This window comes from Cyprinus carpio, chromosome A10 (genome assembly GCF_018340385.1).
Source record: "Cyprinus carpio isolate SPL01 chromosome A10, ASM1834038v1, whole genome shotgun sequence".
Classification (NCBI taxonomy): Eukaryota; Metazoa; Chordata; class Actinopteri; order Cypriniformes; family Cyprinidae; genus Cyprinus; species Cyprinus carpio.
In genome coordinates this window covers 2,169,496-2,195,193 of record NC_056581.1, presented here as the reverse complement: position 1 = coordinate 2,195,193, position 25,698 = coordinate 2,169,496, and the positions used below count along the sequence as shown (strand labels likewise).

At 35.6% G+C, this 25,698-nt stretch overlaps 3 protein-coding genes and 1 long non-coding RNA gene across 4 annotated transcripts; 2 read left to right on the top strand and 2 right to left on the bottom strand.

The window, feature by feature from the left end:
- Positions 1 to 3,116: 3,116 nt before the first annotated feature.
- Positions 3,117 to 6,907, bottom strand: LOC109063113 (cell wall integrity and stress response component 3-like). The gene is made up of 4 exons (XM_019080190.2): positions 6,752 to 6,907; positions 5,663 to 6,253; positions 4,397 to 4,475; positions 3,117 to 4,164 (listed from the first exon to the last, which is right to left on the bottom strand). Exons 1-4 carry the CDS (start codon positions 6,804 to 6,806, stop codon positions 4,083 to 4,085), a joined length of 807 nt encoding a protein of 268 aa, XP_018935735.1. The 5' UTR covers positions 6,807 to 6,907; the 3' UTR covers positions 3,117 to 4,082.
- A 2,780-nt stretch (positions 6,908 to 9,687) lies between these two features.
- LOC109063143 (claudin-23-like) lies at positions 9,688 to 10,820 on the top strand. The gene has a single exon (XM_019080218.2). It carries the CDS (start codon positions 9,843 to 9,845, stop codon positions 10,608 to 10,610), a length of 768 nt encoding a protein of 255 aa, XP_018935763.2. The 5' UTR covers positions 9,688 to 9,842; the 3' UTR covers positions 10,611 to 10,820.
- A 2,178-nt stretch (positions 10,821 to 12,998) lies between these two features.
- Positions 12,999 to 15,058, top strand: LOC109063123 (claudin-23-like). The gene has a single exon (XM_019080198.2). The coding sequence runs from the start codon at positions 13,056 to 13,058 to the stop codon at positions 13,857 to 13,859; it is 804 nt and encodes a 267-aa protein (XP_018935743.1). The 5' UTR covers positions 12,999 to 13,055; the 3' UTR covers positions 13,860 to 15,058.
- A 280-nt stretch (positions 15,059 to 15,338) lies between these two features.
- Positions 15,339 to 18,764, bottom strand: LOC109063505. The gene is made up of 5 exons (XR_002013240.2): positions 18,374 to 18,764; positions 18,229 to 18,287; positions 16,720 to 16,997; positions 16,226 to 16,302; positions 15,339 to 16,133 (listed from the first exon to the last, which is right to left on the bottom strand). It is a non-coding gene; the product is annotated as an uncharacterized LOC109063505 (long non-coding RNA).
- Between the last annotated feature and the right edge of the window lie 6,934 nt (positions 18,765 to 25,698).

Genomic DNA, 25,698 nt, shown 5'->3' with positions numbered 1-25,698 from the left:
TGCTCTATTTTCAATTTACTGTATGTGTATAGTATATCTAGAGACAGATCGTTTAATTAAGCTATATCATATGAGCAAGAATAATCCATTTGTCCAATTATTTTGCCTATATACTGTACTTGTCCGATTGCTTTACAGGTAAAAGGTACATACAATAATATGTAACATTGCACTATAGTGAAATTACTGTTACCATCTTAAGTATATCCATGGAACAAACAAACAAACAAATAAATAAGTGTACCAACTAATAATTACTTAATTACTTTGTAATTAAATGGTCTAACAAAAAATAAAAAAAAGTAAAATAAAATGGACTAACATGACAGTAAAATAACCTCCCCAACTAAAATATTATTTTAAAACATATATTAACTTGAAATGTAACTTATTTTGTAAAATCATTTTGATGTAAAATCATTTTGAAAATACACTGACTTTCCCACGCTGTGCTGGGAGTTTTTAAAGGGGTGGTTGATTATGATTTCACATTTTGAATTTTAGTTAGTGTGTAATGTTGCTGTTAGAGCATAAACAACGTCTGCAAAGTTACGACGCTCAGAGTTCAATGCAAAGGGGTATATATATATATTTTTAAAGAAATCGCTGTTTAAGGACTACAAAAAAAGGGCCTGGTAGGGACTACAACAAGCTTCTTCCTGGGTTTGTGACATCACTAACCCCAATGTTTACATAAACCCCGCCTCCAGGAACACGCAACTACCAGTAATGGTAAGAGGGCATGACGTTTCTGGACAACGTACACTAGGAGGTTAGCGAATCACAAACACACTGAACCCGCTAACCAATCAGAGGCCATTGTGTATTTGAGAGGGAGGGGCTTCATAGAACCAATAACTCAACAGACCGTTTGGACAAGAATGGAAACAGAGGTGTAGAATAAAGTTAAAATATGTGAAAATAATGTGTTTTTAATTATTTTTTTTTAAACAAAGCATGAGCACGTTACACTGCAACACAATCAAGCTTTTGAAAAAAGCTGATCAACCACCCCTTTAAGTATGGTGAGCGGGTACAAAATTCAGCGAAACTGAGGATTGCTTTATGGTAACAACAAATGCACGTGTACAGCTGTCGATGGAAGGTAATTGTTGTGTCTTTATTATCTCACAGTTCTGACATTTTCCCCGCAATTTCACAATTCGGAAGTTTCTTCTCAGAATTGCGAGTTTATATATAATCCAGCTATCCATTGTAATTATGAGAGTGGCATATTTTACTCTCCAAAGTCACAAAATACACAAAACTATATACAGTTGATAGTCGTACATACCATAGAAACCAGTTACATTTTGGATGCCTGTGATTGTGAATGTTTAAAAGTTTAAACAGTTAAACAGGTTAAAAATATTAGAATATTATTTTTAAATGATAATGATATTATGAGGCATCACAAAGGCTAAAATAAACTCAGGGTTATGAGGTGTTGAAGTGGAGTTAATGCTGGGGCTTTGCTAGCACAGTTTGATGCTCAATCATGACAGCAATTAGCTCTCAGCTGTGTGTTAATGACAGGCCCACTCATTACAGGAGCACACTGAAAAACACTCAGCGCTCATTACAATACCCTCACAAACACCATGCAGCTGAGCATGAGCGCAGCCTGTCTGCTCGTCTCTGTTGTGTTTTACACCAATAGATGATCACACAGTAAAAGCGGTGAAATGGAGGGGAAATTAGGTTTAAATGAGATCCAGCTTATAATGTTAAAAATGCTAGATCATTGATCTGAAAATGGGAAGTTTTCAATTTCACCTCTATTAATCTGCTGGAATCACATTTTATGCATTATATATAAGGAGCAGTCAAGAACAAACAGTTGTTAGGTCTGTCGGATTTGAAATATTACCTCTTTTCGTTAGATTGAGATTTTAGTTATGTGAATGTTATGCTTAATATGTGAATTTGAACTCAGAAGACAGTGACTGTTTGTCCTCCATTAAAATAAGGTCAGGTTTCTGATAATCAAGGTCACAACTATATTTGAGAGGGTACATACTGCATGGTCTTTGCATAAACATATTCAATTTGAAATTCTCAGAACAAAATAGGGAATAGTTGAAGGAGTAGTTGACCAAAAAAAAAAAAAATGCTGAAAATGTACTCACCCTCAGGTCATCCAAGATCAATTTATTTCTCCATCTGAACAGATTTGGATATTTTTTTTAAGCATTCCATCACTTGTTCACCAGTGGATCCTCTGCAGTCAATGGGTGCCGTCAGAATTAAAGTCCAAACAGCTGATAAAAAACATCACAATAATCCACAAGTAATCCACACCACTCCAGTCCATCAAAGTCTTGTGAAGTGAAAAGCCGTAAGTTTGCAAGAAATAAATTCAGCATTAAAAGGTGTTTCAACTTTAAGCTCACTTCTGTCCATAATCCATAATAACACTTCCTCCGGTGAAAAACCCCATCCCCTGTTGTCCTCTCTGTTTTCAATTGTAAATGGTGCTTGATCTGGGTGTACTTCTCTCCTGATTCAGTTAAAAACAGTAAATGATGGATTTGTTTCTTACAAATGCACTTTTTGTTTTTATTCACAAACCATTAATTGATGGACTGGAGTGGTGTGGATTATTGTGATGTTTTTATCAGCTGTTTGGACTCTCATTCTGACGGCACCCATTCACTGCAGAGGATCCACTGGTGAACAAGTAATGCAATACTATAAATTTCTCCAGATCTGATGAAGAAACAAACTCATCTACATCTTGGATGGCCTGAGGGTGAACAAATTTTTAGCAGATTTTCAATTTTGGGAGACAAATAAACAAAAAAACAAAAACAAACAAATGGTCTTTGAGAGCAGGTGCACCATGTTTAGAAAATAATAATTATCAGCATCAGAACAGAAGGTCAAACTACATTTTATATGAGCTTTTTTATTCTCCATTCATTGATTTATCTGAGTTTTTTCTTATTTGAAACTAAAATTTGGGTCACAGTCTAAATATAGTTTGTCTAAAACATCTTCATTGATAGTGGCATGAAATATTTATCACACAGGAAAAAGTATAACACACAGGAAGTCCTTTGATTTTGAAAGAACCTTCTTTTGTCCAATAAAGTACTCATGAAATAAGAAAGAAATCTACTATATGATATAATTTATTAGTGATTTTTAATTTCAACATTTTACAAACACATCAACAGTTTTACAATCAGTTGCTGCTGCTTTAGACCAGTGATTTAGACATTGTTCATGTGGTTTATACCATTCTTGAAAGTAGAGCATTTGCAAAAACAGGAAACAGTGGCTGATGTTAAACAGGCAACAAAAAACTAGGAGAGGAAACTAAATGAATGGTTTTAAACATTCACAAATACATTTCTGGATGCGGTAAACTGCTGTAGCACGACTAACTGAACCCAATCTCAAACAAGCCAGAACACCAGATGTTTTGTTAATGAGCCTCCATTTGCTTGATGGCTTATTTTTAAGTCTTGACTGTTTAAATGCTTAATTGCACGCTGCTTGTGGATCCCTGCTATTACAATGACAAGGGGAAAGATCTGTTATTGTTGAGGCTACAGAAATGTTAAACAGTCTTTGCGTTAGGGATGAACAGTGGGAGGCCACAGCTGTAATTATGGTATATGATAAGGTCACTCTTTGAGACCGATAATGATCGCAAGTGGCCTGTTTGAGATGCGAGGATTTGATTTAGAAAAATTACAGCTAATGTTAGTAATGTGGTTTATTTACACTCAAAATTATGATCATGAGACAAACAGAGCAAGCAACGTGAATAAGTCAACAAAAATTACTCGAGACATCACATTACACACACACACACAAAAAGGAAATTTCAAGGACGTCACTTAAAAAACTTCCTTCGAACAGGACCAAAATGCCCTGTAACCTGCCTTCATAGTAATACTCACAGGAAGTCGAAGTCTTGCCTATACATTCTAAAACTTCTTGATGATTCTGGTCAGTGCATCATCTTATTTTGGGGCCAAAATATAGAATCTAATGTTACCATATTCACTGCTTAAGAAAGACGTGTAAGTTGTTCCTCAGAAACGAATGTATCTTCATGAATGCTTCCCCATTTAGCCATCAAACATTGGGTTCAGAAAATTCCCCACAGAGCTGTGTTCACTATCATCCAAAAGGCGTCCGTAAGAAGAGCGTCTGCAACACACAAACAAATCATAAGGCCACTGACTATTCAGTTACGAATAAACTCTTTCTCTGTTGTAGCGGTTTGATTTCAAATTAAAGGGTCAAAGATAACGTTTTTTTTTTTTTGTATATATACATATAGGGTTAAGGTTATATTTTTTGTAAAATTCAACCTAAAATGTTCTGAAAGAAAATTAGATGAAGATAACTACAAAAAACTGCATTTGATGCTTGAACTCACCGAATTTTGAAGTAGTACACACCAGCAAGTACAATTAGCACAATGGCAAGAAAGCCAATTATGATGGCAGCGACACTTCCTAGAAAGTAATCAGGAAGAGATTTAGTTTGATGAATCATACATGACAAAGCTATTTCAAGTATATTACTAGAAAAAGAGCTGTATTTTTGCTTCATTTATAATTCCTACCAAGCAAAACACATTAAAACAATTTAGAGAAAAAGAAAATTGTATATTCAGTGTACTGAAAAGACAAATCAAACTGAAGCCGAGTGTAAAAAATGTTTCTTTTCACATACAGTGGCTCAAAAATGTATTTAGATACGTTAGAGACTTTTAAGACACATGTGCAAACATGTGAATATCAATGCATTAGATAACAAATTATTAAAGAGTAATTTATTTTAAAGAAAGATAACATACACACACACTTTTCAACTGAAATGTTTCACAAAAAGAAGTTTGTCAGGTTTGAAATGATAAAATGAGGACAACTGACTTCACACATCCACTGAAAATCACTGCAACACAAGTTAGCTAAAAGTACTGAGTAAAAATACTGAAGAAAAGGAAAGTTAGTTCTGAGAAAAGCTCCAGCATTTGTTTGCAGATGATACTTGTTATCAGTGCAAAGGCGTTCCGACAGCTTTATCGTGTCCAGAAGTCACTATCATTTTCAGCCACTGCTTTTCCCGTAAGTTCTTATTCAAATGCCAAAACATCCAGTTAAAGACACTAAAGTCATCAACGCTGTACAAAGAGCAAACGTCATAGATGCTTATGAAAAGGGTGAGGAACAATTTAACCTTTATAGGAAAGGGTTAGAGAACTGTTAATGGTTCAATCACCCAGTTACTGTATTAAATATTAACTCCGGTCACTCCTAAATTGTTTGGGAATCAGAGCTTTGGCAAAACAACAAAATAAGTTGCCGAGAACACTAACCTGTTGTAACCCACGTCTGACCTCGATCGATATCCAAGAACTTTGCATTTGACAGTTTCATCGTTTTATTACAGGCAATTTCACGATTTTCAGCTAATGAATTTCATGCTATCCAAAACCTCTTTTAAATTAATTAATCTAAAAAAAAAATAGGTTGAATAAAGTGGCCCTATTTATGAAACCATATAGGTAACAATTAATAATTTCTCACAAGGAAATAAAATACACATTTGACCTACTTAAGATCTGGAGCAGAAGGTCAAACTAGGCCTATGAACAGACTGAATTTTTTGCAATAAAATGAAATATTTACACACATACCTGAGCTCAGGGCCTCTGGGTCCTTCTTTTCTTCTTCAACAGAAGTTGTGAGTTTTGATTCGAATGTTGCCGTATTTGTGGTTGCTTTTATTGTTGTTTTAGTTATTGTTGTTAACAATGTAGAAGTAGAGGCCACCGTTGTAATCGCAGTAATTATTGTAGAAGGTGTGCCTTTGCCAGTAGTAATAACCGGGTGTGTGCTTCCCAGTGTTGTTTTCTGTGAGCCAGGACTCTCTGAAGAGGATGCAGTCTGAGTTTGATTCACCGAGCTCGCTGTGACTGTGGACGCGTTGAGGGCCGCGCTCGTGACCTCAGTCGCTGCAGAGGTAGCGTTATAGTCAGAGGTTGCATTTGCTGTTGTCTGAGTTGGTGTGGAGCTGTTCGTAGTGCTCATGGTCACGTTTTCTGAGGACGCAGCGGTTGTTGCATTTGTACTGCGGATCGTGGAGACAGATTCAGTCGTTGTTTGTGCCTCAGTGGCATTTGTGGTATTTGGTGATGTCGCTACATGTGATGTGAATGTAGTTGCAACTGTAACTGTAGTTGCTGCTGGTGCAGTGCTCGTTGTGCTGCCTCCAAATATCATCCAACCTCATGTCACACCACAGACACAAAAACAAGCCATGCATAATATAGTACTGGTAATACAAGTCAGTCAATGCATTTTTGAACTATGACTGTTAACAAAAAAACACTCCCTGCATCAGTAAACTGAAACTATTTCTTAAACAGGAAACGCTTTTGTAAAGCACCTTAGTGTTTCGTAGTTAGGCTACACGTTAGTTCATTCATTTTTAGCTTTTATAAATAGGCTACCTTTATTACACCTATTATTAAAAACTAAAGCAACACGTAAAGCGCATTCTAGTAGCACGTGCGTGTTTTGAATGAATTTTTAATGTAGCCTTCTATTTAATATTACACATTAAACATATCTCATAAGTACAACAGCAAAAGCAATGTAATTTAAATGTAAATGCCTGTTATTAAATAATTTGGATTGATAATGAGCAGGCTACGTAGCCTATGTATGTTGGTCGTAACTTATAAATACTAATATGTAGATATAACAGAAAAAAAAAAACATACCTGCTAATATCACCGCCGTTAAAAAGTGCATCTTCATGTTCCTTCCTCTTTCCATGTCTAACACTGTGACTGTTGAACAGTTTCTCTATCGCACTGTAACACATGCGAGTGACAAGAAGGAAATTCACACGCGCAGGTCGAGAGCGCGCAGGCGTGCACGCCTCCGGTCCACTGTCAGCTCATGTCAGATGAGCAAACAAACAGACGGGAAAATATGCTCTTGAGGCAGAAGTTATTAAAATACACAAATACTGGCTGTAATAGCACCAAATTTAAACAGATGGTCGAGGTATAAAATGTAAACGTAAGAGACTAGAAGTGTGTTATGACTAAAACTCACCACTAGGTGGAAGCAAATCTAAGTTACATAGAATTGAGAATTCTTAAACTTTCGGAGAAACGTTCGAATATATAAAAATAAATAAATGAAGAAAAAGAATGCTTAATTACGACAGAATGCTACTTTCATAGTAAATTATAATGGTTCTTAAATGGAAATATTTGTTTCAGTATAAAATTAGACTATGCTATAATCGAAATGTTATAAGAATGTTAAAGGTGCAGGATATTAATATCAGTTATTGAGTATAATCATAGAAACAAGTTTAGGTACAACTGCTAAATGTGACAAAACTACAGGCTAAAATGACACGTTGTTGCTGTGGTCTTCTTGTCATATCATCATCATGCTGAGACTACCTCGCCAGGTTTATCTTCATTCCAAACCACATTCCATGATGATCTGTCAAAATATGTCACAATATGTGTAGAGTCATCTAGGTGGGGCTCAGTAGGAACAAAGGCTGTGTTGACTTTGTTTTGCAACTCACAAATGCATTACGGAGACATTTATATCAACATCTAATTATACAAAAGAGAACAAGGGAGTCAGAAGGAAAGAAAGAAACCTGCTGAAAAGACCAGCATGAGGTGGTTGTTTAAGCTGGCAAATAGGTTTCCTCTGCTCTGACTGGTCTTCAGCCTGATCAGTTTAACACCGGTTGGCCAGGCTGGGTAATCAGATAAACTATCTTATATGAGCCAACACAACAACAAGGCAAATTAGACTGGTTTAAACCGGTATTTTGGGCAGGGAACAAAATATTCATAATATTCATTCATTCAAATGCCTTGATTCTGTCAGCAGATTAGCAGTGAAATAGGAAAGGATAACAGAGCAGACTGTAAATAGAAAGCAGTGTAGCTTCATATTAGAGGTGTGGTCAGGGAAGGGTTGTAGTTTCAGAGGGACTGTTACTGTATGTGCAGGATGACATTTCAAACATGCTTTCATGGTTTCAAATGTGAAGCTTTACATCCACATTTCTGTCTCCAAAATGATGCAACAACTGCACAGTAAAAGATGACGTGTCAAACCTGACATGTTCAGAATGCAGCACTTAATGCATTTCAAGCAGCAAAAACTCTAGAGCAGTGTTAGTTTAGTACCACTGAGGTACTATTATAGTTGTTGTTGATGTTAAATTTGGTTTGTTGTGCACTGTAAGGATTTAATGATTTCTAAAAGTTGCAAATAAAACAAAGATTATTGAAGTGCATACAAGGAAACACTATTTCAGTCTTCCTGTCTTATTTTTAATTCAGTGTGTATATTATTTGTGACATTTACTAGCAATTTCTGAGTAAAAATTGTTTCTACATATCCCCCCCCCCCCCCCCCCAGTGTGTGTGTGTGTGTGTGTGTATTTGGTAATTTTATAGTTTTTTTTTCCCCTTATTATTATTTTTTTTTTTTTTGTTTTTTTGGTTCATGTTGTTATAATTGATGATGAGAAATGTTGAAATGTTGCAACTAGATGGAATTTTATTTTAACATTTATTTTATTTTACTTACTTTTTTACGGTTTTGGTTTTAATTAACTATAATAACCCTGTTACAGAGTTTTAATGCAGCATAAATTGAGGGATGCACTCAAAAGATACATTTTGAGTCCAGAGTAAAGCAGACAGAAATCAAGACAACCACTGCTTGACAGTGATAATGTTTTTGGATCACTGTAAACTTTTTAGATGACAGAAATTAAGAAAGATTTTAAAAGGTGAAATGAAAGAGTAATAACTCAAAAAGCCCAAAATAGCACATTTCAAAAGTTTTTCTTTCTTTCTTTCTTTCTTTCTTTCTTTCTTTTAAACTGAAGAATTAAATGTGCAAAAACGTTCAGGAAAATAACTTCTAATTAAAACTACAGTTTATTTTCTTAATAATAAAAAAAGTTTCCAGCACATATTCAAATAAATGACAGAAATGAGAGGAATATTGACAATAAAAACACAAGCACATTCAAGAGGAGAGTATCTGCAGTGATCCTTAAGACTTGTAGTGTACCAAAAGAAAAAAGAAAAACCTTTTACCATAATTTGGTAACACTTTACAATAAGGTACCATTTGTTAATGTAATGTATTAACTAACATGCACAAACCATGAACAATACATTTATTACAGAGCCCTATTTATTAATGTTTGTTAATGTTAGTTAATAAAAATACAGTCGTTCATTGTTAGTTCATGTTAATTCACACTGCATTAACTAATTTAACAAGCACAACTTTCGATTGTATTAATGCATTAATAAATGCTGAAGAAGTATAGTTCATTCTTAATTCATGTTAACTAGTTAACTAATGAACCTTATTGTAAAGTGTTGGGCTACCCAATTATTCTAGCATAATAGATATAGACTGGGACTTGCCAGTGTAAATATAAAAATATACCATATAAAATGAAGAAATATATTTCTGTCATCTATCAACTGTATTACTTGATGAACAAATGATTTCTTCCCTATGTGGTGTTCACCATCAGCACCAGAGTCTCTCCTCAGTCTCTCGTGTGGTGTGTGATGTAGCACCCGGTGGGCGGGGCTCTACAGGTGCGCTAGAGCAGCTGTCGAAACTCGGAGCGCTTCTGATGTCGACAAGCGCACACAGTCACGTGACTTTCAACAATAGCCCGATTTTATGGGATCCTCCCACGAGAAGTTTCTGCTGTCCGGCTGCTTGTTAAAACAACCGGAAACAAACCCATCATTCCCAGCAGGGCTATATTTTTGATATCCCAAATCCATAATCATGCGAACACCTGGGATTTTTATTTTCGGGATGGTGCTCGCGCCTTGCGGGTGGATTCTGGAGCTGACCAGCACCGTGGCACCAGCCTGGCGCACGATCAACAACATCCCCGGAGAATCCAGCGACCTGGTCCTCCAGCAAGGATTATGGGACATCTGCAGAACTTTCACATCGTCCCGGAATATTCAGTGCAACCAGCAGGACACGCAGTACTTCGGCGCCCAGATCATCCAGATCGCGCGAGGTCTGATGCTGTCGTCGCTCATCCTCAATATCATTGCCATCGGCGTGGCATCAATCGGAGTCCGATGCTGGACTGAGAAACCGCACTGGACGGTCGCCGGGGTCGGAGGTCTCCTCATCTTCATCTCAGGGGTCCTCACCCTCATCCCAGTGGCGTGGTACACTCACATCATGACCTCTATCTTCTCCGCATCCACCGATGTCCGTGTGGGATACTGCCTGGTGCTGGGCTTCATCGGCGGCATCATGGAGGTTCTCGGAGGACTGGTGATGTCCATCGGCTTGTGTCGGCGCTGTGGCGCTCGGAAGCGCGATGAAAGGCCGAGGGCATTCGCGGTGAAGTCCACGCGCGATCCATCTCCACCGCACAGAGCCACGGTGCCCAGCATCAGCAGCAGCGTCAGCAGCGTCCCTTATTACTCCAGACAAAGTGAGATGGACTTCGCACGAGCCAAGAGACAGCAGGACAGCACACCTGCGAATAGCACTGCTTATAAAGCACGACCTTACGACACAGATTTGTGAAAGAACTTTAAATCTTGTGAACAAACTGCACGCCAGAATCCTCACGAAAAACACCATGGCAACCGTCGTTTCCCGCGTTAAAATCACTGATCTATATGTGACCCTGGACCACAAAACCAGTTATGAGTGTCCATTTTTCGAAATTGAGATTTATCATGAATAAATAAGCTTTCCATTGATGTATGGTTTGTTAGGAGTACAATATTTGGCCGAGATACAACTATTTTAATATCTGGAATCTGAGGGTGAAAAAAAAAAAATCTAAATATTGAGAAATGCACCTTTAAAGTTGTCCAAATTGAGTTCTTAGCAATGCATATTACTAATGAAAAAATAAGTTTTTATATACTTATGGTAAGAAATTTACAAAATATCTCCATGGAACATGATCTTTACTTAATATCCTGATGATTTCTGCCATAAAAGAAAAATCAAAAATTTTGACCCATACAATGTTTTTTTTTTTTTTTTTGGCTATTGCCACAAATATACCCCAGAAACTTAAGACTGGTTTTGTGCTCCAGGGTCACATAGATATATATTACAGATCAGTGGTTAAAGTGCATATAGTTACCAGAGTTTATCATCAGATGAAAGCAGTCAGTTTCTTTTTTGATGACAGTTCTGTCTGGTGTCTGGTTATCCCTTAAATATTATACAGATTTGTCATTTACTGTAAAACTGGAAAAAATATGTATGTATTTTATTTTGTTTACTTATTGCAAACATATTACACTGAGAAATCTAGTTAAGGTTACTTATTATATTCAAGTTTTCATAAACTGGCTTCTGAGTAAACTGGAATATATTGAACAACTTCAACTAGATTTTTCTGAGGCAATTTGTTTGCAAGATTTCTTCAAATAATGTCAGCATATTGAAATTTACAATGTAAGTGCCTTATTTTACAATGAAAAATGGCATTTTTCTAAGGAAAACTTACAGTCACTGTACAATTTACAGAGAAAACAGTAAAAGGAAGTGGCCCAAAGTTGTTTATACTAAATTTTATTACAAGTCATGTGTTTTATGTTACACTGTAGGATGTTTAGTTCATGTTGAACATTATAGTGTGTGTTTGTACTGTCTATATGTTTTTATTAGCTGTGGTTCACGGAAAGGCTATTTTGATTAACTGTAAATCATCATGTGACCTTTTGTTTTACCACCTGTATTATCATGGATGTTATCGGTCATGTCAACTATTCAGCTATAGTATTTTAGCTGAAACCATGGTTACCATCATAAGGTTATGAAGTTATACTGAAGAGCACTAACACCATTTGTTTGGTTTGATATACGTTGCACTTTATATTGTGAGGCCCTCACCATTATAGTAACAGTACCTTAATGTCTCTTTATAGTACTTTGGGCTTTAATGTGTAAATATGTAACTTATTAGGAACCTCTTAAGTTTGTACAGTTATACCAACTACACAAAAAACAAATATTCTTCTGAAGGAAGCTAATCTTTGCACAACTGCACACAGAGTAGTCTTTGAATGTTTGCAGAAATGTATGTCACCGGTGTTTACGATAGACAGAATGATATACAAAATATCTTTGTGGAGGTTTTTGTGAATGTTAATATCGTAATTGACATCCACTCACCAAATCTGAAGCAAATGATTGAAGGCTGTTTATATTTATGTATTTTTATGATTGTGATAGGTGAACACTGTCCTCATATAATTACCTGAATTAATATAATAAAAAAAGTTAAAACTGTTAATTTTGAAGAAATGTTGAGTACAACTTTATGCATTCTTATAATAAATATTATCCTCTTCTTGCTGTTTTTAAATGTGACTTTACATTGTTTTTAATATTTACTTTTATTTATATATGTCATACGCATAATAACTTTTTTCATTATAACATGTATTATTACTTACCATATGATGGTTTGTGAAACAAACAAACCAAAAAGTTTAAAAAAGACAAAAGAAAGAGCAACACAAAATGTATATCGTAAAAATATTAAACATTATTTGGCCAATTATCAACTATGTTAATGAACTGTATGAAATGAAAAGGCATAAGTGTGTGAATAAGAGAAAAAAAGTGAGACATTATTTCAAGAGAGTTTTGAACTAGGTTACTGAAACCAACATAGACAACTTGCTAGACTGAACAGAACTTTATGCAGATGAACTTTGGACCTGAAACCTCATTGTTACTCCAGTATAAACAGCTTCTCTCTGAGACAACTTGCCCCAGTCTCTCCTATTTATCCCTTAGCCCTGCATACCGGTGTTCCAGGTTCGGTTGAAACACAGCATGCAGTAGAAACCAGTTTGTCTGTGTTTAAACCAAACATTTGACACCACGCCCTTCAGATGCTAATCATACGGATCCACCTCCTCCAAGTTTCAGTATGTTTCTTCTTAAGCACCAGACACACTCGACACGCTTCAGAAGCGGACAGCAGCTCGACCCTCAACCATGCGGACACCGGGGATCCTGATATTCGGCATGGTCCTGGCCCCCTGCGGATGGATCCTGAACCTGACCAGCACAGTCGCGCCAAACTGGCGCACCATCAACAACCTGGCAAACGAGCCTTCGGATCTGGTGGTGGAACAGGGAATCTGGGACATCTGCAGAACCTCCACAACGTCTAGATCCCAGCTGTGCAACCAGCAAGGCAACGACCAAACGTATTTTAGCAACCAGATCATTCCGATTGCTAAAGGAATGATGGTCGCGTCGTTGATTGTGACAGTGCTCGGCCTGGCGGTGGCAACACCTGGAGTCAGATGCTGGAAGGACAGACCCAGATGGATACTGGCTTCTTTGGGTGGCCTCCTTATCTTCTGCTCCGGAGCCCTGACCATCATTCCCATCGCGTGGTACACTTATCTCCTCACCAGCCTCAATTCCACCTCCGTCAAAAGAGACCCAGCCAGAGCGGATGACATCCGTGTGGGATACTGCATCATTTTGGGCTACATCGGAGGCATCATGGAGGTCCTCGGGGGTTTTGTGATGTTCCTCGGGATTTGCTCCTGCTGCGGTGGACGCATCCGCGGAGAAAAGCCTCGGACCAACACACAACAGCCAGCAAACAGACTGACGCCTCTGCCGAGGGTCAACATACCGAGAAGCTTCAGCAGGAACACTGAAAGCAGCGTGCCGTACTCGCAGAAGTCACTAGACGATGACCTGGACTTCCCAAGAGCCAAACCCCGAGACAGAGGATCCGTCAACACATCCTACACCGGAAGACCTTACGATGCTGATCTGTGAAATTATTAGCTTAGTACATACTGTGAATATTTTCTGAGCGGTAACAACTGTTAAAGACCTGATAGATGTTTGAACAACTGCACTCTTGAAAATGAAGGTTCTTTGTCGTCACTGATGGTTCCATTTAGAACCTTTAACATCCATGGAACCTTTCCATTGCACAAAAGTTCTTTATATTGGACAAACATTGTTTAGATTTGTAGGGTTCTATAGAATAAATGGTTTGTTTTTTAAGAGTTTTCACTGAAAGGTTCTTTGGGAAACCCAAACAGGTTTTTCTATGGCATCGCTGCAAAATGCGCTTTATTTTTAAGAGTGTAGTTGAGCGTATGGTGCACTTGTTACACCAGTCTTTTTCTTACTTTGCATGTTTACAACAATTACTGATTGTGTTTGCCAGTTGCAATTTTAAGCTAAGCAACATGAAGGTTTTAATTTTAGAGTTGTAAATAGATAAAATGTAACTTCCTGTCGAAAGATGAGGTTCTTAATGCAGGATTTGATTTTATAAAAATGAGCTCATTTGAACAATGAATATCTGTGCAATATTTTCTTTTGCTGTGGAAAAACAACCTAAAGTTAGTCAGAAAAATTACCAGGGCTTTCTGTGATGCAGTGTAACTGGTAATACTGGTTGTTTCAGTTTTATCCCCACTGCATGCTGTGCAGCGCGTGGGTCATGTTTGAACTGTCAGGTGACCTGTGAGTCATGTGAACAAGGAAGTGATAGACATGATGTATGTTGCCCCAAAAATCAAGATTGTTGTAGTCAATACCTACCTTTTTCTTTAAAGCTATGGCTATACATATTGTAAAATTTTCCAGTTTGTGTGCCAGTTTTTTTTTTCTCCAGTTTTTCCAAGATTTCTCAAGACAGTGAGCAGACAAAATGCCTTCAGTCTAGAAGTATTAAAACAAACTTACCTGTTACACAATTGACTGCAGAACAAAACATGCAATGTATTACAATGATAAATTAATAAACTGAATCATTAACTATAAACAGAAGAGCATCGGTGCAAATGGGGTTAAATGGTCTAAACCTACGCAGATAAAAGGAAGTATGGTGTCTTTACTGTAATTTCCCATTGGGCTCAAAGTTTGTGAGGTCTCTAAGCAGCAACCCATCATCTTTTAATTCTCTTTGTAAAGGTTCATTTTATTTTTTTGTTTTGTATTAAAGTTCTATTTATTAAAAACAAATCTGTCGTACATGTCTATCGATAACTACTGTTATACAAAAACAAACATACAAAACAAAAGCAACCCCTTTTAGAGATTTAAGGTAACACTTTTTAATTTTTTAGAACTATAACCATACGTTGTAAACATTATACTTAATAATACTATATAGTTTGCACTTTTGTAAAAACCATGCAAAAATGCACTTATGTTTGTAATTCATGATAGCATATTTGAACATGACCTTGATGTTTATTATTGCATATATGCAATTACATACATATTGACAATGGAAACTAGCAGCATTAAAACAAAGTATATGGCAAAATAAATGTGAAATTAATTAATTTAAATAAAGATGAAGATACGTTAACTGGGAAATGTTAGATGTAAAGGCCATTTCATTTGGAAACATATTGCTAAAAATAGAGCAAATATTGTTGAAGTGCACTGTATCAGTCTTTCATGATACGACTGAGAAATACAAGCAGACAAAAACAAATCTCTTTATTCAAAAATACTGTACAGACAGTCACGATAACAGCTGAATGAGGCTCTTAGGCCTCTACTACAAAAGTGTTGAATGCAGAGTTGTTGTGAAACTCCAAAAATAAAATCTATATGCAACCAAGATCCATAAAAATGATAAGAGTGTTTGCCATAAACGCTTGAAAGAGATACTCGTCTGTGGCTTATCAGTCCATGAAATTAGTCAGCTTTCAGTTCTTCAGACTCACCAGTCAGGACTGACTGAGCTAAATATAACACCAGAAAAACCGCATTCAAGTACCTGCCATGTTTCAGCAACTAGTCATTGTATGTTGGACATGATTTACATCCATCTCCCCTGCAGGTACGCCAACACAAATCATGCTCTGGAATCATTCAAATGTGCTGCAGACTTCATGTATTTCACAATGGTTTTCAGTTACATGTTGAATTCAGTTAGAGCTACTTTAATACCTACATATACACACCAATAACATAAGATGAATATATATATATATTCATGCACATTTAAGTGTGAGTTAAGTTTCATGGTGGAAAGTTTTTTTAATTGGAGTGGAAGTGGTAGTTCAAGTGTTGATGGTACTGTTTGAAGAGGGAAACAAAGAGAGAGTTACTGTATCTTAATGTGACCATAATAGAGTTAATTTGAGTCACTGTGATGTAGAATGACAAACCTATTTTATGGCACGCTGCATTAAAACATTAAAGATGTGCTCCATTTCTTAACATGGCTTCCTCAGCTGCCTTTTTTCTGTTAACAAAGTGATAAAATTGGTTTACAGACTCTTTTGTCACTGCAAATCATGCAACATTGAAATCAAGTTAACTGCAGATTTAGACCCTTTTGCAATTCCATAAAAACACAAAGGTGTCAATAGCATACAAAAGTGTATATGATAAATCTTTTAAAAACTGAGTATAACAAATATGTATGTAAATCTGTCGCGTTAAAATTAAAAAGAGTTAAAATTATCACGTTATGAGGGTTTAGAGGTGATATACTCCTCTATATTTTTGCTTTATGTCTTTTATTTATTTATTCTCAATGAATAAATTAAAAACATCAGGCATATTCATACCATTGTATGCATGAACTGCATTTTCAATGAATAAATTGATTTAAAAAGAAATTAAGAAAATAATAATAATAAGGAATCTGAAGTCACACCTCTTCTTTGCCTTTTGTCTTTGCCGGAAAAATGCCAGCCCAAAGAGCAGGATGATAAAGCCAATGAGGAAAGCCAGGACGCCGAGGGTGAGAGGCACAGACAGAGCGTCATTGATTGTTTCGTTACAGGTGTCTCCAATGTAGCCCAGCTTACACTCACAGGTGGGCTCCCCGTTCACCAGAACACATCTACCATATTTACATATTATATCGTCACATGCAATCAGACGGCGAGACATGTCACCATCATCGCTGGCAGGAGCAGTCATGCTGAAGCTCTGAAGTGCAACAAGAAAACAGACGGAAAATACATGAACAAATGCATAAGATGCAAAGCTAATCACACAGAGACAGAAAGGTTGTGGAGAGTGGCCACTATGTATAATTGTTTCTCAGGATCTCTGTTTTAAAATGTAATTAGAAGAAAGCAGAGTCCTTAGAAATATGGCTTCATTAAAACTGGTGCACTGACAACTTTCCCCAGTTTAGGGTTAATGCATAAGCTGAATTAATAGACATAAATGACTTTTTTATGTTTTCAAAAGACGTCTGATTAAACATACAATAAAAATAAAGTGAATTATTATTAAAGTTTAAAATAACTGTTTTATTTTAATATATTTTAAAATATAGTTTATTTCTGTTATGCTAAATAATTTAAATAAAAAGTTTTGTAACATCATAAATGTTTTAATGTCACTTTTGATCAGTTTAATGCATCTTTGCTGAATAAAATTATTTATTTCTTTTGAAATAAACATTAAAACATTTAAATAAATAAATAGCAAAAATGTAAAATATTTAAATAAACATTATAAAAAGTTACAAAATATATAAATACCAATAAATATTAAACTAAATATTTTAAAAGATTTATTTGAAATATTTTTTTTTTATAAATTTCAATTTCAAATATTTATTTTATAAAAACATGTATTTATTTTGAAAAAGAATCTTTCTAGTATGTACTGTATGTATGTGTATACAGTATACCTCTAGCCAAAGGTTTATAATTTAAGATATAAATAAATTCTAAAAATGTTACTCCATTCAACAGCTTTTAGCATAAAAAATTGTCACTTTTCTCATTATGTATGTACCATTCACACATAGTTTGGCCCATTTAAAACCCTAAATATATTTGAAATGGGCGGCACAGTTTACCCACTGACACAGTTTCAAGTCTCTGTAAGAATGTAAAATACGAACAAATTGTTTAGAAAATACAACAAAAACAAAAAACTATGAAATATAAACTAATTCTTTAGAAATACTAAATGAATGCAAACTTTATCACTTAACAGGCAAATCTATAGTTCTTTTTAAGCAAGTTCCCCAAGCAAACAAACTAACACATGAAGACATCTGAAACACACGAGCCCTAATAAAACAGGCAATGAAAGCATTCAGACATCCTGTCAATTTGACGTCAGGTTACAGTCTTAAGTTGCACCCTGAGATGATTCCCGAAGGCAAAAGTAAATAGAGTACACCTTTAAAACTACTCACCATTTTCCAAGTGAAAGGTGGCAACTGGCAAACATTCATTCAAAACTATGACTGGGATGCTGTATACAAATGAGGAAAAGATGGTATGAGAGATGCATTGAGACAGAAAGAATAAAGCAATGTTCCCAAGCAGAAAGAGACCCACCCATGCAGTGAAACTCGAGTCCTGTCAGGTGGGCGAGGAGGAGTGAGCCTTCAGCTTACAGGACAAATAAGGGCCAGATGAAGATAGCACAGGAGTAACAGTTTGACTACATTTAAATCAGTGTAGGATGTGCCTGACATACGGGTGCTGCCGACGCCCAAAAACACAATCACAGAGTCCGGCGAGCATGCAACTTCAAATAAAGCCACGTCAGGCGATTGACAAATATGACTTTATATGCATGCAACTTAAAGTTTGCATTTTAGTGCAGCTATGTTTTATAGTTAAATAAAACTAAGCCTACATAGCTTTATGTGCGAAAGAGACTAATAGCTCAGTTGTTATCCTCTCATAATCTTACAATGCGACTGGATCACTGACTCGGTTCTCAAGTTCAACTCACTGAGTCTCGCTCGCTAATGAATCATTCGGACCGTTTTTGACGGCGCCAGTAAGAAAATCAGAGATAGTGTTGTAAACAAGATTTTTTATGCTGAATCTCCAATGCTGCTACAGTAATATGCAGTAACAATAATATGCTACAATCATCTCAAACTGGTTAAAAAAGGTAGGTAAATGTAAAATGTAGCTAGTAGCGTCCGATTCGTGAATGATTCATTCCGCCTCGGGATCTGTTTGCTCACTCACAGAATCGAAAGTTTTCACCTTTGGTTGTCTTTAAATTGCAAAGAACATTTTAGTCACTTTTTAGTATTTTTTTTTTTAAATCTCTGTATTCAAAAGGTGAAGGTAGATCATGATTTAGTGACCACTAAATAAAACAAATACTTAGAACCTGAATTTAACCTTTACGTGAATATACTGAACATTTAAATTTTGTCCCACAAACTGTGATGACACAAAGAATGATTCACACAAGCCTCTTCCTCTTGTTCAGGTGCTGGTTCATGTTTCATGGGGGATGGGGTAACAGAGAAAGTATTGAAAGTAGGCCTGGGTTTGCATAAACAAACAAGACTTTTGTGCTGTGCATGGAAGCAGGCTGAAGCCCAAGCAGGAACAGCAGGCTATTTAAAGTAGCACCTCAAATGACCAAGCATGCTATAAAATGAGGAAGACTCTTGTATTACATTTGTAAATGTGTGACAGAGAGACATGCATTGCACAACACAACACAGGACTGCAGACCTGCTTCCTGCATAGTTTCAGGCTATAATTAATTATGACTTTGAGATGTCCAGTAAAAACTAGACTCTCTCTGGTTTCACAATCCCATTAGGTTTCTGTTCTGACATTAATCTTGTGGTTTCCTTTGTGAAATACTGTCTAAATATTTTATTTAGAATACCAAGTACCTGCTGTTTTGACATCTGTGGCAAGTTTATATGCGACAAGTGCTTTTCTTGAAATTAGACACCATATTGCTTGGAATATTAATTGTTTTATTAGTAAAAAAATAAAATAATTTTAGCAGACAACAGGGGTGCTGACAGCTGGAGTAATCGGAGCCTACAGGAAAGAGAAAGAGTCATTATGCTGAATTCTGAATCAACTTAATGTACAAGAGAAAATTATATCAAATTAAACATGACTATTTTTATAAATTCTTTCATCATCCCAAACCTATGAACATTATTCGCTTTGTGAAACGCAAAATGAGAAGTTTAGCAAAATGTCCAGGCTGTTCTTTTTCACATTATATAAGTAAAGAGGAAAAATGCACTAAGCTATTGTATAAAAAAATAAAATAAAATAAATACAAAAAAAAAAAAAAAAAAATTATAAATGTAATTTTTAGTCCTTTTTTGAGCTTGTCAGTCCCAATCCCCAGAAGAACTCTATCACATTTCTGGCTAAATAGATTATTATTAAAGTAAAGCGATTCACAAAAATAATTAGGATGAGACTCAAAAAAAAAAAAATTTTATGTAAATATTGTACATTTGTTTCATTTGCAAATCTTATGCAAAACAAGAATGAGATCCACAATGAGGTTTGAAAATAATATTTACAATATTTATATAAACATTTTTAATTTAATCTGCATATCTCATTCTATTTATTTGTGAATTTCTGATTTATTTGTGGATCATAATCTATTTTTCCGGAAATATGAAACAAATGTAATCCCATACCATTCACCTTCATTGTGCTGCATGCAAAACAGCAGTGTAAACATTCTTCAAAACATCTTTCTGTGCTCCAGAAGAATGTCATATGTCAATCGCTTTATGTATCCCCCAATTGTAAATCCCTTTGGATAAAAGCGTCTGCAAAATGACTAAATGTAAAATATATATATATGTATACATATACATAAATGCAGTTAGTTATATAAACAGTTTAGAAACCTCTTCAGGATCATACAGCTCATTAGAAAGGTTTTGAGAGTAGGTTGTGTGCTCTTCTTCGTCAGTCACAAGTGTCTCTTTTTCTGTAGCCTCTTCCCTCGCTGCTTGTGCCCTGCTGCAAATATAATTGGGGGGATAGTATGATATACAACTATGTTATTTATAAAATCTTGATCTATTATATTTAAGAAATGATAAACCTCCTTTTGAGGACGATGGCGGAAGAGAAAGGTGAGTGTGAGCGCGAGCGCAGTGCTGCTGGAGGCAGTGTTCTGACACAGATCCCCGCTGTATCCCTCCTCACACTCACACATAGTTCAAAAACAAATATAGCAGTGATGTGAGAGACAACAGGAGATAGACTTTTTCACTGGAGGAAGCGTTATTATAGATTATGGATTTGTTTTAGCTAGAAGCAGCAGTTTGAAGCTAAAAATGTTTTAATGATGGATTTCTTTATTACAAACACAGCTTTTCACTTCACAAGACGTTAAGTGATGGACTGGAGTGCTGTGGATTATTGTGATGATTGTAATCAGCTGTTTGGACTCTCATTCTGACGGCACCCATTCACAATGTGGTATAATGCTACATTTCTCCAAATCTGATGAAGAAACAAACTCATCTACATCTTAAAAATACAAATATATTCTATTAAAAAAAAAAATGATAAAAAGTATAAAGTTTAAATAAAAGATAGATACAAACAAATAATCTAAAACAAATAAATGAATAAATAAACACAAAAATACAATAAAGTAAGATAAGTACTATTATTAGTATTAAAATATATGCACAAAAAGTAAAATTAGATAAAGAGACAAAAAAAATAGAAAAATAAAGTACATAGTGTTAAATTGAATAAATAAATACATTTATATTGATACAATAAAGATAAGTACAAAAAATGAATCACATTAACATTTAAATATTTTAATTCAACTGTTTAATCACTAATCACTGTAATTCATGATTGATAAACTGAAGACTCTGTGGTGCAATCAGACTGGAAATGTAAGACCAAATCGAATACATTGTGGGATACAACAAGTGCAGTGTACTTTGTTGTATTAGGTGATCATTTAATGTATTAGTTGATCTGGGCGTTTCAAATATACAGGAAATTCATACACCATATACAACATACTCCATACTGTGCCAAAACAAAGAATAGCATGGTATTATACAGAACAGAGTTGAGCTGAAGAGCGGTGAGTGAGTCTGTGCTGGACGGGTTTTTCAGTGAGGGGTGTGGGAAAGTAAAATAACTCTAAGGTGTGTGTCTTTTGTGCAGCCAAGCTCCCTCCACACACACACACACACACACACACACACACACACACACACACACACACACACACACACACACACACACACACACACACACACACACACACACAAGGAGTCCTCAATACACATCACTCGCGCTCTCACGGATGGGACAGAAGGACAAAAGCAGCAGGGAAGTACCTTTCTGACTGGACCTGCTGTAAGCCTTCAGTTCTATGATGTTTGCCTTCACCTCAAACCACATGTGTTTGGGCTGGAAGCCACCCCTGCACCACACTTTAGCTGTACCTGTTTCAAGAGCAAAGAGCTGCATATCATAAAACCCATTTATAGTAATATTCATATTTAATCAAGATGTTTTATCAAGAGTTGTCAACTGATTAATTGTAGTTCTAATTGTTCAATGTATAAACTACTGTCCAAGTTTCATTTGAGAGTCACTAGGACTCTTGAAAGAACTGTACTTTTTTTAAGAATATGTCGATGGATGTCGATGACTTCATGCCATCTAGTGGTTCTACACAGAACTGCATTTAATGGAAACTAGATTTGTGGAGGTTTGATTGTTACCTTTGTCCAGTGTGACCCAGAAGTAGATGTTCTCAACACAGGCAACAGACACCATGAAGGCAGATCCGGTGCGGAACTCCTTATAATTACAGCCATCGATATTAATAGAGCTGATCAGTTCATTTCCTGGGATAAAAACAATAACAACAACAACAATAACAGGATCCGTTAGCGTTATTGATTGGGTTTGGAAGAGGTTCACAGCTTAAATTAAAGACATACAATTTTTATTACAAACAAACTTTCCACAAGTAGGAAACAAATAATTTACAAATATTTCACAAACAAAAATAAATAAAATGTATTAGAGAATTTATAATAATAATAACCAATAATGATAACTTCAATTATTGAAAAACCTGTATTTCACAAATAAATGAAAAATCAAAACAAAAAGGTTTTCATAATAGTAATAATTATTACATTTCTGAAAAAGTATTGATTACATAAATTAAAAAGAAATCTTGAATGGTTTACCTTGACTTTACACTACATTGTGTAAAAATTAAGAAAAAATATAATCTTCCCAACAAACTTAAAAAAAAAATAATAATAAATAATAATAATCTATGCAGTACCATAATTCAATTTATATAATTATATATATATAATTTAAAAATATATATATAATTTTAAACCTCTTTAGTGGAACCAGCCTGTCAGTTTTAAAACTACCGTACTTTGTTAATTTTATGTTTGATAGTTTGAGTGTATTTAGTGTCCATATATGATGAGGCAAAGTCCTCAGTTTTTTTTTTTTTTTTTTTTTTTTTGTAAAGCAATATATTTTATTTGAACTTATGTTCAGCTATTCTTTTTAATAGTTCACTTTTTTACTATTTTTGAACGTTTTCGGTTCATCAGTCATCAAAGCTCAGTAAATATTGGTCATAGACAGAGATTTACTTTAAGTTTCACCAAGCTGATTATTCACAAAAACAGTGATTGTATATCCAAGTGTGCGAGTTGTTCACTTAATAACGTTATTCAGACTGATTCTCGAACGCGCACGAACACAAGAGGCAGGATTTATTGCATGAACCAATTAAAACCAAACATAACCAGTCAGATCCAATCATATTGCAGTAGAGGCATTGCCTCCTCTCACGTGATTTTCCTCCATTCATTCTCAGTTACCCCCCAGCACACTCACGGCACACTTTAGGGGGTCTGTTAAAACTCAGTGGGCTCAGGGGAGGCGAGAGGGTTGGCTGGTGTTGCCGTTGAACAGTGTTTCTTATGATAATGAGTGCTTTATACACTTTTTAAATGTTGTATTTTTGTAGTACAAATTTTTTCTCACCCAATTGTTTGCCTCCTCCTCAGAGGAAACACCCTTGATATATATTAGTAGATATTCCCTATTTGTGGAAAGTGAAATTAGGGAGATCCTTCCCTCCAGCTCAGCTTGCAGCACCAGGCTGGTGTATTTCCCTCCGGGGGAAGAGACGTAAAGCTGGGGGCTCTTGACGCTGCTCCAGTAAAGGTTTCGGGTGACCACATCGAGAGCGGTTACTAGGACCTCTTTGAGCTGAAGCACGTGATATAATTAAATTCTAATTAAATTCTAATTAAATTATTCTAATTAAATTATAATTAAAATATTCTGGTATGGAGTTTAGAGTTGATTTCAGAAATCAACTCTAAACTCCAGACATCCAGAGTAGGTGTGATGAATTGAACCTACAGGGTTGAAATAATACACTACGTTAATTTGGCCAGTTTAATTCTTCATCAAATAAAGATACATTTTATTTCTACTGTAAAGTGTACCTTTTTTACATTTACGCTCACAGTTCCTCTCATCAGATCTGTCTTTGCAGTCTTTGTGACACACATAGCTGTACAGGACACACTCTTTCCTATCCCTACAAGGTTTGGATCCCAGGGGACATTTCAGAGGCAACGAAGCACTTGCTTCCATAAGACCAGTGTCTGAAATATGAAAATCAATGGGAAAGACTTGACTGACAAAGTTGCAATTAAACAAATAGTTCACCAAAAATTTTAAATCATCCAACTCTCAATCATACATGACACTAAAGATGTTTTAAAATGCATGCATGGTGTAAATTGTGGACTTACAGCAGTTTTTCTCATCTGAACCGTCTCTACAGTCTGGTTTTCCGTCACAGATCTGCTGGCTAGTCAGGCATACCCTCTTCTGATCACAGAGCAAAGCACAGGTGGGGCTCTGTTTCTCATCCGACCCATCAGCGCAGTGTGGCTGACCGTCACACACCAGGGCTCTCTAAACACACTTCCGTCTGTCCTTGCACAGAAACTGGCCTGATTGCACCACAGAGTCTTCAGTTTATCAAACATACATTGACTTTGAACAATAACATTTAAGAATAGCACAAATTCCATCTGTTACCTGGATCTGGACATGAATATATGCAAAACTGCTCATCGGCTCCACTGGGACAGTCTGTCTTTCCATCACACAGCTGTGCAATTCATTTGAAGTTTCAAAAATGCAGAAGGACTAATGCAGACTGGCTGGTCTGTGATGGATGGGCCAGTAATGGGAGCTACAAAACAAATCAATGAGTACATTTAATGACAGCCTATATGTGACCCTGGAGCACAAAACCAGTCTTAAATCTCTGGGGTATATTTGTAACAATAACCAAAAATACATTGTATGGGTCAAAATTATTGATTTTTCTTTTGTGACAAAAATCATTAAGATATTAAGTAAAGATCATGTTCCATGAAGATATTTTGTAAATTTCCGACCATAAATATCAAAACCTAATTTGATAAGTAATATGCTAAGGATTTCATTTGGACGGCTTTAAAGGCGATTTTCTCAATATTTAGATTTTTTTCTCAGTTTCCAGATTTTCAAATAGTTGTATCTCAGACAAATATTGTCCTCCTAACAAACCATACATCAATGGAGAGATTATTTATTCAGCTTTCAGATGATGTATAAATCTCAATTTTGAAAAATTGACACTTAAGACTGGTTTTGTGGTCCAGAATCACCTATTTAAAAAAAATAAAAACAAATACTAAACACATTTTGAAATATTTTAAGGGATTATCCTTGAAACTATCCTTGAAAATTTCCTTTATCATAAAATCAGACAAGATCATTCTATAAAGATTCAAAATTATTTTTTACCACAGAAAAAAAAGAGAAAT